This window comes from Lytechinus variegatus, chromosome 16, assembly GCF_018143015.1.
Source record: "Lytechinus variegatus isolate NC3 chromosome 16, Lvar_3.0, whole genome shotgun sequence".
Taxonomy (NCBI): Eukaryota; Metazoa; Echinodermata; class Echinoidea; order Temnopleuroida; family Toxopneustidae; genus Lytechinus; species Lytechinus variegatus.
Genome location: NC_054755.1, coordinates 3,687,359 through 3,703,569, shown reverse-complemented (window position 1 = coordinate 3,703,569; position 16,211 = coordinate 3,687,359). Strand labels below are relative to the sequence as shown.

Here is a 16,211-nt window from a genome sequence, read left to right as displayed (position 1 = left end):
AACGCGCAATCTTATTGATCAATACGCAGTAGTGCGCGTCCTCTTGGCATGATCTGACCAATGCTGTCATGCCTTTTATACTGCGCGCAACTAGGCATTTAAGTGCGACTCTAAGTCATACTTAAATCTTTGTGAAACACCCCCCAGGTATGGTTGAATGGCTAAGGATTGTTCAATTTGATAAAAACAGAAAGCATACTTTCAAATGATCAAATACAATCAGGAAGAAACTTGCCAATTGATCAGGAAATGGCAAAATCCTTTTCTGGTACTTTACAATTGCAAAATATGTGCTCTACCATAGTAAAAAGAACTCTAGTGAAAATAGCCTAATGTTATATTTACCATCTGTTGATGAAAAGGTAATTTGTATTGGTCATTGCGCTTGCTTATCCATTTCCATTTTTCATCGCTTTCTCTTTACGTTGGTCATCTCCTAAAATGCCCACTGCACTGCATCAGCTATATAGGAATTGTATCCACTTTGTCCAGGAGTAGATTGTCTAATTCCCATGGCTAATGACACTTGGTCTACTATCAATATGTTACTGTTAGTTAACTATTTTGTCCAGTCTCCAATGTTTGCTTCTGTAGTACTTAATAGTCTGATGCCCAAATGCTTGGCTGCCAACTATTACAGTTTTGCTGTATTTAGTATCTTTAGAAACCTAATTACACCATTTTAATTACCTTTTTTCTTCAGACTTTTTTTAAATGACGATTTTATTTTAATGAGAACAACCATCTCTATCATGTCTCTATTTCATTGAATTTCCACAAGAATAATAATTGGATGAATGTAACTTTACATATGCAAAGGCCAGAAGTCATTTTAAGTCCAATATTTTAAAATACAGTTTTGGGGATCATTGAATGGAGTTTTTCATTCCCAGAGTCTGGCAAGTCTGCAAAGTGTCTAATCTCCATTTTGTCTTCAAATTATTTTGCTCTTGTTTCATTCACAGTTCATCTAAATTTAGACTACATGTATGTGGTGTTTGACCAAGTGGATATGAGACCAATTGGTATTGTAATTGATGCAGGAATGGATTGAAGAAAGGATAATGAATGAATGAATGAGTGAATGAATGAATGAATATTAAAGGAAATTAATGGACACAAGAAATGAATGAATGAATAGATAATTGAAGGAATGAATGAATGAAAGAAAGAACAAATGAATGAATGGACAAATTAATCAAATCATGCTGATGACAGTTGTATCTACAGTATCTTGAAAACAATTTTCCTTTTTTCTTTCTGGTATACAATGTATAATAAGCGGTAAACAAATTGGATCATATGAGTTAGGCAAGTCATTCCTTCATACTACCTAAGATATTTGCCTTTGATCTTTCTTTTTTCAATTCATGCAAATAGAACACATTTATGGGGTAGCGTAACATTTCCATATTAAGCACCATTTCATATGCAGCACCTCTTTCATGTACATGTTTGTTCCTTGTTGTAGCGTAATATTTTCTTATTTACTTAGATGTGTCAATTTCGTTCAGAAAATCAATTTTGAGTATACATATTTGACTGTAAAGTAGAAATACGACTCAAAGATTCCACTGTTGATTGACGGCATTTTGAATGTCACTTTGAGCACCAGCTATTACCGTTCATACGCAGCACCTCTTTCACATACATGTACTTTGTTGTAACATATTTTCTTATTTGTCACTTTGCCTTGAGTAATGTTCAATCCCATTTAGAAGTAATTTTCGTGTAAATGTAAATCCTAAATTAGACTTACATGTGAATTGTGATTTGCTTCATAGATTACATGATACAAGAAACATTTGTTATAACTTTACAAGAATTTCAACTTTTAGAGACCTGTTACATAAAAGTTTTATATGATAAAAATACTCAGGTAAGCACAATATTCTGCAATAGATAGACTCTTAATGCAGGAAAAAATCACTGGTACAACCAAAGATTTTCTCCTGTATGAAGTATTATGCAACAGATGTTACACTGCGCAATGAGATGATATTACACTTTGACTTTTTTCATGAAATGGGATCATTAATATCAGTCTTTACCTACCCCCCGGTATATTGACATGGTATTTTGTCATAATTTCATAGGGGGTGGACAAATTTATGCATTGCTTCATTTTCTAAACTTTATAATACTTACATAAAGGTTAAAATCAACTTTAATTTATTTTTTTTTAATCCAGACATATGAGAACAAATGAAGAGATTAGATACATGTACATAAAATACCTGTATATGAAAGATTTTTAGGACCTCTATTAAGAACCAAAGCGTGTGAGTGAGGCAAAAGATCAATTGAGAAATAAACATTCATGGCTTTTACATGAATGTTTTATATATATTGCGGATATTACTTAGAAGCAGTTCAATATCTAAGATAGATCAATGATGCAAATCGGAACATGCTCTTTTGGTGCATGTCAGCATTAGAAAAATAACAAAATAATAAACAATATATATTGACTATCATTGCTCTCTTGTTAGAAACTTGTTCAATGGTCAGTTTTGGTACTTTGATTTGTGTTTCACCCATGCCAAGTGTTTTGCATTAGGAGTAAGATTCCCAAATAGGGACTCTTACTCATCACCCCCCATCTCTTTCTCACGCTTGTGTTCACATTTGCAATATACACAATAACTGGTGGTCACAATTCCTTTCCTAAAATCTCTCACATCGCTGGCCTTTGAACTTGGCATCTTGGTATTTCATTTTTTTTTCAGTTTTGTATGGGTTTGTGGTCCACTTTTTGTGAAACGGTGAACCACACTGCTACATGTGACATACATATTGTTCTACACTATATAGATAGAACTGTTTTGATCGAATAATCAAACTATTAGTATCAAAAAGATTTATATTACATCTTAGAGTGTGATCAATGCAGTAACAAAGGGCACTTATTTTGTTGATTAATCCAGAGTAGACAGAATCAAGTCATTGCCGGAAGCAGTGATTAATCAGAGCGGGGAAAGGATTAAAAAGGAAATACCTAGTTCCTGCTTTACATAGACTTATAGCTATGATAGCTACCATTGAGACCTTGATTGTGACGGGTTGTAGAGCTCTGTTACCATGGTAGTTTACAAATCACCATAGTTGTGATTCTTTAGGAAATGGGATTCCTGTATTTGATAAAGTTATTGATCACAATCATCACACTGAATCATAAATGTATGATTTAGATTTTGATTCAATTCGATTCATTTAATTTATTAATTTAATAAAATCTGAATTGGATATATACAATAAAATGTGGCCAGGGGAATTACAATAAAAGCCTACATGTATGGCTTGCTAAACTGTGATTCCTCTTACGAACAAATGTACAACATAGTGATTCAAGGAATTAAAACAACCATCAAATCAAACAGTTGATTACAAACAAACAACAACAGACAGAAAAAAATATAAATAAGCTGTAGAATCAGTAAAACAAGTAAAAGATTATTTGTTATTCTTTACACATGCATATACATGTAAAAGCATATCTTGAATGTACCTGTATACACTTTTCATAGATTGATTGATTTTGGTATGAACTTGATGATCTTTTTCAGGTCCTGATGGTCTGACTATAGACCCAATATCCCGTTTGCTGTATTGGACCGACGTGGCCCGGAACACCATCACAGTCTCTAGTCTAGATGGGACTACCATCAAGACACTGATAGATACAGACCTGGACCAGCCTAGGGCCATAGTTCTAGACCCAGTAGGCGGGTAAGAATACTGGAACTCTGTTTACACTTTCATGTATTACAACTTTCAGGATAGGTTTCTATTTGTTAAAGGCTACTGTTTTTGCAACGGGGCAATTTCTGAATCATGGGGGCTACTTTAATTTCCAGTGTTACTTTCTTTAATGTTGAGAGTGATTAGTTGGATAATGCAAATATTGTTAACCTACCTTACGTAGAATATTCAATAATTCTCAGACAAAACTTTGGATATGACATCAATTTATACATTAATCCAATCTATGAGAAACAGCCACTTGACATCCCATGAAACACCACTATAGCCTCCGAGTTCATTTCTTTTGATGGGTAGTCATAGATTTTCTACAGTTTCATTAGTTCATGAATTTTGACGTTCAACATGCCTCATTTGAAATGATATCACTGTTGAGTATTCAACATGTATATCTAATGGAGAAAAAAAGTGAAGTGCTTTGTAAACCACAAGGAAACGGCGCTGTACCACATACACAACGGACAGGTGGATTAAAATGTTGTCCCACAGTGTAGTCATTTGTAACCTTTACTATTCTTTTTTTCTGTCAGTTACATGTATTACAGTGACTGGGGGTCAGTACCAAAGATAGAGAAGGCTCATATGGATGGTACTAATAGACAGATCATTGTGGACTCGGAAATTGCTTGGCCAAATGGTATTGCTTTAGACGTTGATGGTGAGTATGACTTGCTTTAGTGTCCACCTTGACCTCAACCTAGAATAAGATGACATTGTCAACTAAACATTCGTACGAAACGCATTGACACGGTCTTTAAAGCCTGCTTTACCAAATATCATTGCTTCTTGTCCATCCCGGGCAGATGACGGAAGCTTCTATTGTGTGTCAACATACTCCTCTTGTGTTTTGCAGAACAGTAAGAAACACTCCATTCTTTGATAGAATGTTAAGGTGAAAGTCACCACCTTGCACTGCATTTTTTTGTGTGAGTGTAGGAGTAATCCTAGGTCAAGGAATCCTCCTGCACACCCCGATCAGTTTTATCTGAAGGAGAGACCTATGTGGGTCACACTGATTTAGTCCGCTTTTTGGCTCCAAGGCATCGGTCATGCCAAACAATATAAAAATGATAATGGATTTTATTTTCAACCTGAACATCAAAATGAAATTAAAACGTTACTTTGTATTTTTTGTGACAAAATTGAATCCCTCAGCTGGTAAACTCTACTGGGGTGATGCCAAGATAGATCGCATCGAGCGGGTGAACCTCGACGGGACCGGCCGTGAGATGATCGTCAATCTGGCTCCGAGGGGACACCCGTACGGGGTCGCCATCTTCGGGGATCACGTTTATTGGAGCGACTGGAAGAAGTATGGTTTAATGAGGGCCAATAAGAACAATGGATCAGGGATGGAGGAAGCCGGACCGCAGACGTTTACAAGGATCAGCGAGATTCATATTTATAACTCTACTAGAGAAACAGGTGAGTTCAGGTCAGAATGATACAGTCACACAATGAACTTGACTCCAAAGCAACCAATGGTATGTCATTGGTAATAATGCAATAGCTTCGGTCTGGAGTCAGTTTCACCAATGTGCCAGTACCATAAATCTTGTTGAAATATATGATTTTCTTTAAAGATATACACAGAAAACACATTGATATATCTCAATATTGGTGTCTAAACATGATTTTTATCAGAAATAATTTTTTGAAATTTTTTGAAGTGTCAAGTAACTCTTAGGTAATGTGACACCATCTTTTACTCAGGGAAATAAATAATTGAGTTAGGCATTTTGTGATATCAGGAATCCTACTTTATTTGCATTGTACATCTTTTTATACTGGCTTTCGCGCACTTTCCATTTTTTTTGTTTTTGTTGAAATGTGAGGATTGCTTCATGAAATCAGCTTGCTGGATTCCTGCGGGAAACGATTTTCTGGCTTTTTTATAGGAAGTAATGCCTGTGATCACTTGATCAACATTTTGTCAAACAAGTTTTCAGATCTGACAACTTTCCTTGATTTTGATTCATTTCACGAAATGCTCCCCTGTTCTGAAGAGAATGGAGTTTGCAGTCAATTTACAGCTACATGAACAGAGTGAGCAAAGCTGTGCATATTAGACAAACTTCACTGTTTTGTAGCCGTTTCATGTACTTATGTCTGTGAACTAAATTGGAATAGATTTGCTATTCTGTATATTTTTTTCTAACAGGCTAGGATAGGGCTACAAAATTGCTGTAAAAAGGGAGAGAAATACCTAATAAAATCAAAGTTAACACACTGCTACTGTTGTGAAAGTGTTCCAAACATGGCTCATGAAAATGTTTCTGACTATTGCAATTTATTTCTTTATCTTGTTTTTTTTTCCAGGAAGCAATGCCTGTTCTGTAGAAAACGGAGGATGTAGTCATCTTTGTATTCCTACCCCTACTGGTAGAGTGTGCAAGTGTTCTGATGGCATTGAACTGGATACTGAAACAAATACAACATGTCTCACATCAAGTAAGTTAAACTAATTCACATTAGTCAACTGCTTATAAGGCTATTTTGAGGATGTAGAAGGAAATTTGCTACCTTGACAGGAATGACATGTTATTGACATTACTATATGAATACTATATGAATTCTTTTTCATATAATGTTCCATTTCTATTACTCAGAGGAAGGAAGATTGATATATTAATGCAGGAATGTGATTGACAAAATCCTTTGAATTCTTTTTCATAATCTATAAATGTTCAAATACTTATTACTTGTTTTCTGCTACTTGCGTGATTTCCTTAACCCTATCTAGGCCGGGGGGGGGGGGGGGGGGGGGCTCGGAGGCCCCCCTCAACAAATCGCGAGATATTTTCGCCGCGCGAATTTTTTTAGATCGCGCCGCTCGCTGACTTTTTACTTTCAAGTCTTGCGCAACTTTTGAGACCAATTTTGCGTCACCTGGGTACATGGTTCCAAAATTACGCAACATTATGTAAGTGCATGTCAGACCAAAAATTGCTCAAAAACGTGATTTCGTGTACTAAGTCAATGCAAATTGTGTTATCAACCAAAATTCATAAATGCATGATTATTTTTAGTTTTCCTGGTCTAAATGTATTTATTTTATGCTTTTTATGATCACAGAAGAGTCCCCAACAAATTTCATTGAAAAAACAATGAAAAACAAAAGGTCGAAAAACAAAAAATACATAATAAATTCAAAAAAACAATATAATACATAAGAAAATGATTTGATATCACAATTTTTTTCATGTACACTTGCTAAGAACACCACAAAGAGTTTCTATACCAAGAATTAGTACATTTGGAGCTTTATTTAGGGAGTTACAGGGAAAATTATGATTTTGCATACTAATTACGCATAAATTAGCATAATCACTTAATAGCAATTCGCATGAAATAAATCACTATGCAATCTTGTAGATTATGTCCCAGGCAACCTGCGTGCCAATTTTCGGCGCGATCGCGCGGTCTACGGCCAAGATCTTAGGGGGGGCCTGGGAGGCCCCCCCCCCGGCCATATGAACTCCCAAAATACCCGGCCTAGATAGGGTTAAATATTTCCTGTGATTAGGTGATTAGTTGCTTCTTATATCGGTGCATCATGGTCTAGTGGTTCTGACTCCCGCCTTTCAAACAGAGGGTTGTGGGTTCGAATACTAGCCATGGTGTGTTTTCCTGAACAGCAAGAAATTGATCCACAATGTGGAGCACTCGACCCAGGTGAGGTGAATGGGTAACTGGTAGGATCAATTCCTTGAATGCACTGAGCGCCGGTGATGGTAGCTCAAGCTAAAGCTGGGGTGATAATAGCAGCGTTTTGTATCTTCAGGCAAAGCGCTTTATAACTCCAGCTATTATTATCACCATTATTGTGCTTTGAATACTTTTAATTCCTTTCTAGATCTGACGTGCAGTGCAAACGTATCATTTGGTAGTTTCCTAATGGAGGATTGCACCTTTGAGCCCGGAAGACGATGCACTGTGGAGTGCATCCCAGGCTACTGGTCTGAAACGGAGGAATACGATGTCCTCTGTTTGCCCAACGGAGAATGGGAGATGGATATGAGCACATTCTGTACAGGTCAGTATAGATATGATACACAATATTAACTCTTTTTATGCTGGGCCATGAACCCCGGCCTCTGTGCTGAATTATTTTCAGGGAGGGAAATAATGGATTGTTTGTTTGAGCGTGAAATGTGAAGTTCCCGCGGCACCAAGTTTGCATTGATGCGAAGTACGCATGGAGAGGGTTAAGGACATTAGAAAGAGTTTAGGACTATTTGGTCCAAATACAAATAGGTGGTTTGGAAAATCATCGGTTGAGCCCATGGTTTATACAGATATCATGTGTAAATTACGCTTAATATACAGCGTGTAATAAAAAAAAAATGTCCAAAGCTGATGCATGCTTTGTGACCATAGTCCAAGTTGACGCCTGGTGTCATGTTAAACATGCTATTTATTCATTTGTCCACTGTGTTGAAGGATAGACTCATTTATTCAAAACAGTGGATTCATGAATAAAATATGTACTGAACCATGGCAACAGCCGTCAATTTGACAAAAGCATGCTTCACTGGCAGCATTTGACATGTTTTGTTTGTAAATTAAGTGTAACTTATACATCAAATCTGCATTAACCATGGGTTCAACTGATCTTTTTCAAAACCACCTTTGTGAATTCGGGTCTTTATGTCAAAAAAATCAACCGAGAGAAGGAGGGAGCTGAAGTTCAATACACAAGAGGTACCCAATAAACTGGGCCCCGGCTTACAAAGAGTTACGATTGATCCAATCAGTCGTTACTCTATGAAAATCCATCGTTGTCATAATTTTTTCTACATGAAATTTACAAAATGTCCTTCGTAAACATAGGCGAACACACCAGATTGTCATGAAAACAATGAATTTTTGTAACATACACCATATCTAGAAAATAATTTTAAAGATACATGCATTTTAGATGTTGACGTTGCTTGCTTTCTATAGTTGAGATTGTCAGATCAATCACAACTCTTTGTAAGACGGGGCCCTGTTCTGACACACCCAAGGCATGTTCTGTTTCTTGTGTAGAATTATCTTTCTGAAAAAGAATGTGATGGAAGCAAACATCAAAGGAGAATGAAACCTTTGGAATAAGATAACTTGTGTGAAAACAGGAAAATCAAAGAAACAGACCAACGAAAGTTTGAGAAAAATCAGACAAATAATGAGAAAGTTTTTAACATTTGAATATTGCGATCACTAATGCTATGGAGATCCTCTCATTGGCAATGCGACAAAGATGTGTGATGTCACTTGTGAACAACTCTCCCCATTACTTTAGTATATATTTCACTTAAACTGCCTCTTTTATCACATCTATCAGCAGATCATGTGTTCTTTCTATAGGAGGGCATGTAATACAGATTTTTACAGAATACATCATGACCAGAGTGTTTGTATCACCATAAGAAAAAGCAAAAAGAGACATAGGTATTTTATAGTCCATCAAAGGGAAAGTTGTCAACATGTGACATCACACATCCTTGTCGCATTGCTAATGGGAGGATCTCCATGGCTTTAGTGATAGCAGTATTCAAATGCTCATAACTTTCTCATTATTTGTCCAATTTTTCTCAAACTTTCTTTGTTCTTATTCTTGATTTTTCTGTTTTGACACAAGCATAATTCTTCCAAAGGTTTCATTCCCCTTTAAGGAAAAGATATTTGAAACTTTTACCCCTTAAATTGAGAAAATTCCATCACATGATCTTTCTTGGTGAAATGTACATGTATATTAGTCTCTCAATCGCAAGTACATATTACACCTGGGACCTGCCACCCATTTCATAAAGAGTTAAAACTATCATAATTTGCCATTACATCAACTGTGGTAGCCATTGTAACAGCTGCTCAGCAAGTTACAATAATGGGAAAGTTATCCTGTTTGAAAGTCTTCATGATTTGTTTTGTTTTTTTCATTTTAAAACACAATGAACATGACTATAGCTATCCGAGATGCTATGCCAGAAGGTAGATGAGGTTTTGTTTATTTACTTATTTATTTATAAAATTAAACAAAAAATGATTAAAAGGCCCCCTGCACATTAAAGGTCAAAGTTCTACATGTATTATAAATATTATCCAACGAATGCAAATGTGCATGGTGAATGTTATTTTTTCTACCTCAATTTAGTAATACTGTAGGTTTTTTCTTGAATTCTCCAAAAATGTTATCAAATTTAATCTGAATATGCATAGATGAGACACTAATTTCGATCATGTTGCTCACATTTTACAATTTTTGTATTGTTTCATATATTTTTGAATTACTTTTAAAGGCACTTCCTCTTTAATCTTGCAGTGGTTGAATGTCCAGTGGTTAATGTCACAGCCAATGCGTCAGTGGTTGCTTGCGCTGATCCCCCAATCCAGAATTCCACGTGTGTTCATGAATGTCAGCTTGGATACAAGTGGAGCAGCGGAAATGCTCACCTGACTTGTGAGAAGGATGGCACATGGTCTGGCGCAACACTTTATTGTACAGGTGAGCATTGATTCTGGTAGCATGCCAGGTGTATGCCTATCAGTTCAGTTGAGGGGGAGGGCAGTCCAATATATTGCTGTACACACGTGTGACCAAGTAATTTCCAAACACCCCCTAAACAAGCTTTTCTCTGTGTGCAAAATAACCCCCAAAACAAGTTTTTTGTGGGCTTTTTAACACATTTTTGCCCCTAAACAAGTTGTCGCTAGAAAAGCTTTAGGAAAAAACATACCCTAAACACGTTTAGCTAGTCCTAAAAAAAAAAATTGGGAAAAAATACCCTAAATATGTTTGACCCCGCGATTGACAATTTGACCAGTCTTTTTTTTTTAAATTTGTGTTTTTGATACCATTTACGAGTGCATGCATGACCCGCGCCAAAAACTGAAAAAAACCCTTGCAACACGTTTTTTTGGTCATGCCTTTGTACAGCAATATATTTGAATGCCCCCCCCCAGGTTTGGAAGCTTGCTGGAACGTAGATCCCCAGGGCATGGAGAAAGTCTATAATAATGATAATAATAATAGCCAGTTCTTATATTGCGCTTTTTCCAGAGCGGTAAAAAAGCGCTTTACAGCATATTATTACCCTGGTCATTGGATTCATTTCAATCCTGCACAAAAAGTGCACAATTTCCACTCCCTTGGGAGCATTCATCGCAGCCTCATAATGGTACTGGCAAATTCAAACATACATGTACAATAACTTTCGCATCCTACCGTACATTTCATTTAAATTTTGTTTCATTTGTCTTTGGATTTGATTTTGTTCTTGCTCACTGATGAGTATAACAGTTGCATATCATGGTCATTTTGCAAACTGGGCCTGATGGTGTTCCTCATATGGGGACTTGGTGTACTGATTAAGAAAAAAAACTTAATGACAAATCTAGGCTGGTAACTTTATCTATCTGATAAGTTTCACTGTTCGTTTTTTGTCATGATATTGACTTCTTGCTAGAATTTATCATTTTGCGCGACGTTGTAGTGAGGTAATATGTAGAGGGGCGTAAAATTGCCCCCCCCCCCCGTTAGATAATGGTGAATGATACAATATATTGTCACATTCGGTGTCAACTGCCTTGTCTGTTTACACATTCTGCCTTGCCCAAAGACGGCACTAAAGCTTACAGTAGGGTCATCTCAGGATAAGGTGTAAATTTGTACATTCAGATGTGGCAGATGTGTCTAACCTAAGATATTTAGAAGTACAGTGTAGTCAATTGGAGTTTTTGCTTCAAACCAGGAGTTTATATAATTGTTGATATTTACTTGTTTTATCTGTCCTTACAAATTTTCCCCCATCTATTAATCCAGCAATAACTTGCCCACCATTTGACAACCTTGACAATGGAATGTACCGACCAACCAACTGTTCCACCATTGGGGGACTATACGACGACGAGTGTCTGTTGTTTTGTCAACATGGCTATCAACACTTTGGCGCATATCGGCGTACATGTGGGCTGGATGGGAGATGGTCGGATGAAGAAATCGAGTCGACCTGCGTTGGTAAGTATATGGATGTAATGATGATTGCATGATGTTGGGTTTAAGAGGGTTTGTGTGCATTTTATCTACTTGCAGATCTTACACCATCATGGCAAAATCCACATGGACTACTATCAATTTGGTGTATAATTAGTGTTTGGTCCAATCATTATTTGGTTTAATTCTCACTAGTCTATCTGTTTTATGCCCAGTTGATCTAATTGCCACTTTGCCCTTGTACTTTTTAATGCTTTGTCAAATAAATGTTTAGTTCACTGGCGGATCAAAGGGGAAGGGGCACAGCCGGCCCATGCCCCCCCCCCCCCTGAAAGGCACAATTAAAATTTGTAATATAAAAATGCTGTTAAAACAGAAGTGTGCCCCCCTTTTGAAAGTGAAGACTTTTTTTTGCATGTCAATTATTTTTTATGGACAAAAATGTCCTCAAATTTTGGTTGAAAACCTTTTTTTTATTTGTGCCTCCCTCTTTGGAAAGCATAACAAATAAATGATTAAAATTAATTGACTTGAAATTGTCATATTTACATAATATTTGATGTAGAAATTAATGATATCATGTGCAAGTTATTTCTTCAAAGCTACTAGTCTCCTTTCTAACGATCAGTCATAAATATACTGTATTAAGCATATACCTTTTTCGATTCACCCACCCTGTACAGATATAACTCCGCCTGATTTTGGCGATACCTGCCCAGAGAGTCGCAACGTGACGGCAGACCGCGGCATGAGCTACGTACTCCTCAACATCTCCAACCCTGTAGCAACCGACAATTCCGAGGGTAATGTGACGTACCGTCGATCGGCTACGTCTCCTTTCCGGTTGGATGACGGCGAGAATATCATCACTGTGTATGCTTCCGATGAGGCTAATAATACAGCTAAATGCGAGGCATTAATAAATGTGACAGGTATGTTAGTCATGTTGTGGCTGCCTCTAGCTAGAGGAGTTTCGAAAGTGATTGACTCATAGATGAAAAGATTCAACTGTCTAGTTTAAGTTGATGATGCAGAATTTTATTAGATCATTAGATAGCAAGAAGCAGGAAGCAGTAGTATTAGATACCATCTGTTAATAATTAGGCATAAATGACAGTCATAAATGTGCAGAAAGTTTAATAGATTAATATTTACATAAATTGAACATAATCAGTCGTTCTCATTTGTCAATTGTATAAAATAGTAGAAATTATGTATCAAACTTACAAAGTGTGGCTTCTTTGTTCTAATTCATGCACAGGCTTTGTTCTTTTAAATCTGGATTAACAGCCAACAGCATGCAATATTTCAAAACTCAAACAATAAACAAAATCACGCTCAGTAACAATGACTACAGTATGATTAATAAGGGCAAATATATATGGCAAAAATGTATTCAGATTAAAATTACGTAGACGTGACAGTAAGTACGTAACAATGCATGCAGAAGTTCGCAGTAACATATTTGTTTCATAATCCATGCGCCATCAACGTTCGTTATCATGAGAGGATTATGGGTAAACCACTTTTTTCTGTTATTGCATGCACTGTAGCATGGGTCTTCAGTAAGAACTGAAAAATTAAAGAAATTTTAATTGAATAATGAATTCCAAACACAAAGAATAAGGATTGATCAGTAGAAATATGTGTGAGATTCAAAGAAAATATGTAGTGTTTATTATTATTATTATTCAGCAAATAATGAAAAAAATGTATTTCAGTATAAACAATACAAAATATCAACCATTGGAATGCCAGGGACAGAAAAAGTTAACTGAATTACTGTGGCATGAAGCCTCCTGTCCCAATTCCAATGGTTGATTTACAAAGTATATTAATAACTAAACAATAATGTACTGGTGATATAAAGGGGTGTAGCATGCGACATGAGTGATAGAAAACAATATGTGATATAGATAATATAAACAATATGGGTGAATTTGTTTTCATGTATATTTGTAGCTTTTCTTTGTGGCTTTATTGAATAACACCATGCATTCTTCATTATTATCGCATTGAGTACTTTGTATTCGACCCATCCAGCAGGATTAACACATACCTGTATGAGTGACGTCTTTCTATTGATAATAATTGTTGCTTATTCTTTTTTGTTTCAGTGAAATATTGTGATTACCTGAGCGTGCCTTTGAATGGAGGTATTTCTGGTAACTGCAGCTATCACTATGGATCTGTGTGTCATTATTCTTGTAACCCTGGTTACCGTCTCATCGGCTCGGACACCCGGACCTGCGAAATGGGTGGCCCCGATGGAACCCAGCCTACTTGGGTCGGCGAAAGAGCCATTTGTGAACGTAAGATTTCTAAATTACTCTTGTTTTCATTGATTGGTGAAAAAAAATTCCCTCAAAATTCCAAATTAAATCCAGATACAAGATAAATCAAGATAAACTTTGACAAGTCAATGCCATACAAGGTGGCGTTATAATACAAAAAACACAACCTACATGTAACAGCGTTGTCTCGTTTCCCAATAACAGTTTTTGTGCCATTGCAAATTGAAATTGGAAAAAAATTGTTAGACAGTTTTGTTCCGATTTATTGTAGTGCCAAGTATGAACATGGAGGGAAGGGGGAATGCACAAGATGAGTTTTTGAAGAATATACACCAAGAAAAAATATGGCATGCCATTAATTTTGACAGAAGCAAAATTTTGACAATGCCAATTCATCCCTTTAAAAAGTTCCTTTTGACGATTGTGTCTGTAGGTGTAGAATGTCTGCATCTTGTTGTACCTAACAAGGCTAGACCAAGAATGTACCTTAATTTATATGTGGTCCTGGGTACTTCAGGGCAACAAAACAGATCCCATGAGTAAATGCCAATCCATCCCTTTAAAAAGTTCCTTTTGATGATTATGTCCTTAGGTGTAGAATGTCCGCATCCCGTCGTACCAAACAAGGTAGTCAAGTCTGGCTGTGAGGCCCCCTATACCCTAGATGCAGAATGTACCTTCATGTGTGATCCTGGGTACTTCAAGGTCAACGGGACGGCACTCAGGACTTGCCAGGAAGACGGAACCTGGTCTGGGGAGGATTTCTACTGTGAAAGTAAGGAACTCCTGGGCCCCGTCTTACAAAGAGTTGCGAGTCATCCAATCAATCGTAACTCTATGGAAATCCATCTGTGTTATAATTTTTTCTCCAGGAAATTTTGCAAAATGGGAGAACACACGAAATTGTCAAGAAATCAATTAATTTATGGATATACCATTCATAACTAGAAATTTTCTTTGAACAAGCATGCATTTTATATGTTGTCTTTGCTTGCTTTCCATAGTTGCGATTGATCAGATCAATTGTAAGATGGGGCCCCTGAGATACAATTGATGTGATCAATCTAAAGAAATCTAAGGAATGCCATTTTTGTGCTGGGTGATATTTTGATGTTATCAAATTCATGCGATTGAAAAAATGTTGAAAATTTGATTATGAAAAGGTTGTAACTATTTACTGACCAAGAATTCTGCTCTGTATTGCTTTAAACCAACTCAGATCTCCGTAAGTTGGTATCAAGAATGCCCTCTTTTCATGGACAAGCAGTGTTGAAAGTGTACTTTGATTCCCCTTTTAGCAGCTGGAGCTATAACTGGGGTAATATATCTTTGCATGATTGAATAGGCAGCTAGATAGTCGGCGAATCATAAATGCTATATATTATTATTCAAAATTATCATTGTGAAGTGCTTTTTATTGGCAGAAAGATTTAAAATTCTTGTTTTTATGATGTCTTTTTTTCTAGGTAGGAGGTGTGATCCCATCGCACCGTTTGAGCACGGTGTTATAGAGCCGCCATCTTGTGTGACAATTGGAGGAACGGTACACAACGTCTGCACACTCTCCTGCAACGATGGTTATCGATATCAAGGACAAGCAGAACATACATGCCAAGAGATAGGAGGATGGAGTAATTACGATGATTCTCATATATGTGAAGGTACTGTGAAACTTGGTCTTTCATTACCACTTTACAAATGTATTTGTCACTTTGGAGGTGTTTCCTCAATCTTACATATTGATTGAAAATTCTAATATCAATATTAAAGCCTTTCTAAACCTTTGATGGAGAAAGGATCAGGAGTGTGAAATGATATTCTAGTATCAACAAACATTCTAATCTTATGAGAGTTTAGTGACCCATTTAGTGTACACAGTATAATTAATATGGGATTTTTTTTTTTTTTGGGGGGTCATTTGTACATTTTCATTTTTTTTTGAAGTGCTCATTCCTGTCATTTAAAATTTCAGGAATTTATATGTTTATCATATCACATACGAAGTTCAGATATTAAAAGTCCAATCACCTAAAAGAGTTAAAAAAGAAGGTGTTATTACTCCTTAGATATTTGAAAAATAATCTAATAGAGATAAAGGGGGCATACATGTAGATGTAAAATGCTAGAAATCTCCATTCAAAATGCGCTAATGTAGCTTACTGTTCTTAAATTCCAAGATA

The 16,211-nt window shown here is 36.4% G+C and overlaps 1 protein-coding gene across 1 annotated transcript in view; it reads left to right on the top strand.

Annotated features, from left to right (window-relative positions):
* Positions 1-16,211, top strand: part of LOC121430180 (sushi, von Willebrand factor type A, EGF and pentraxin domain-containing protein 1-like) — a 106,726-nt gene that overhangs the window by 51,435 nt on the left and 39,080 nt on the right. The window contains exons 14-24 of the mRNA XM_041627458.1: positions 3,567-3,729; positions 4,293-4,420; positions 4,918-5,187; positions 6,082-6,213; positions 7,619-7,798; positions 10,067-10,249; positions 11,567-11,761; positions 12,421-12,669; positions 13,855-14,049; positions 14,624-14,806; positions 15,498-15,692. Coding sequence (XP_041483392.1) covers positions 3,567-3,729; positions 4,293-4,420; positions 4,918-5,187; positions 6,082-6,213; positions 7,619-7,798; positions 10,067-10,249; positions 11,567-11,761; positions 12,421-12,669; positions 13,855-14,049; positions 14,624-14,806; positions 15,498-15,692 — 2,073 coding nt within the window. The remainder of the gene's footprint in view (positions 1-3,566; positions 3,730-4,292; positions 4,421-4,917; positions 5,188-6,081; positions 6,214-7,618; positions 7,799-10,066; positions 10,250-11,566; positions 11,762-12,420; positions 12,670-13,854; positions 14,050-14,623; positions 14,807-15,497; positions 15,693-16,211) is intronic.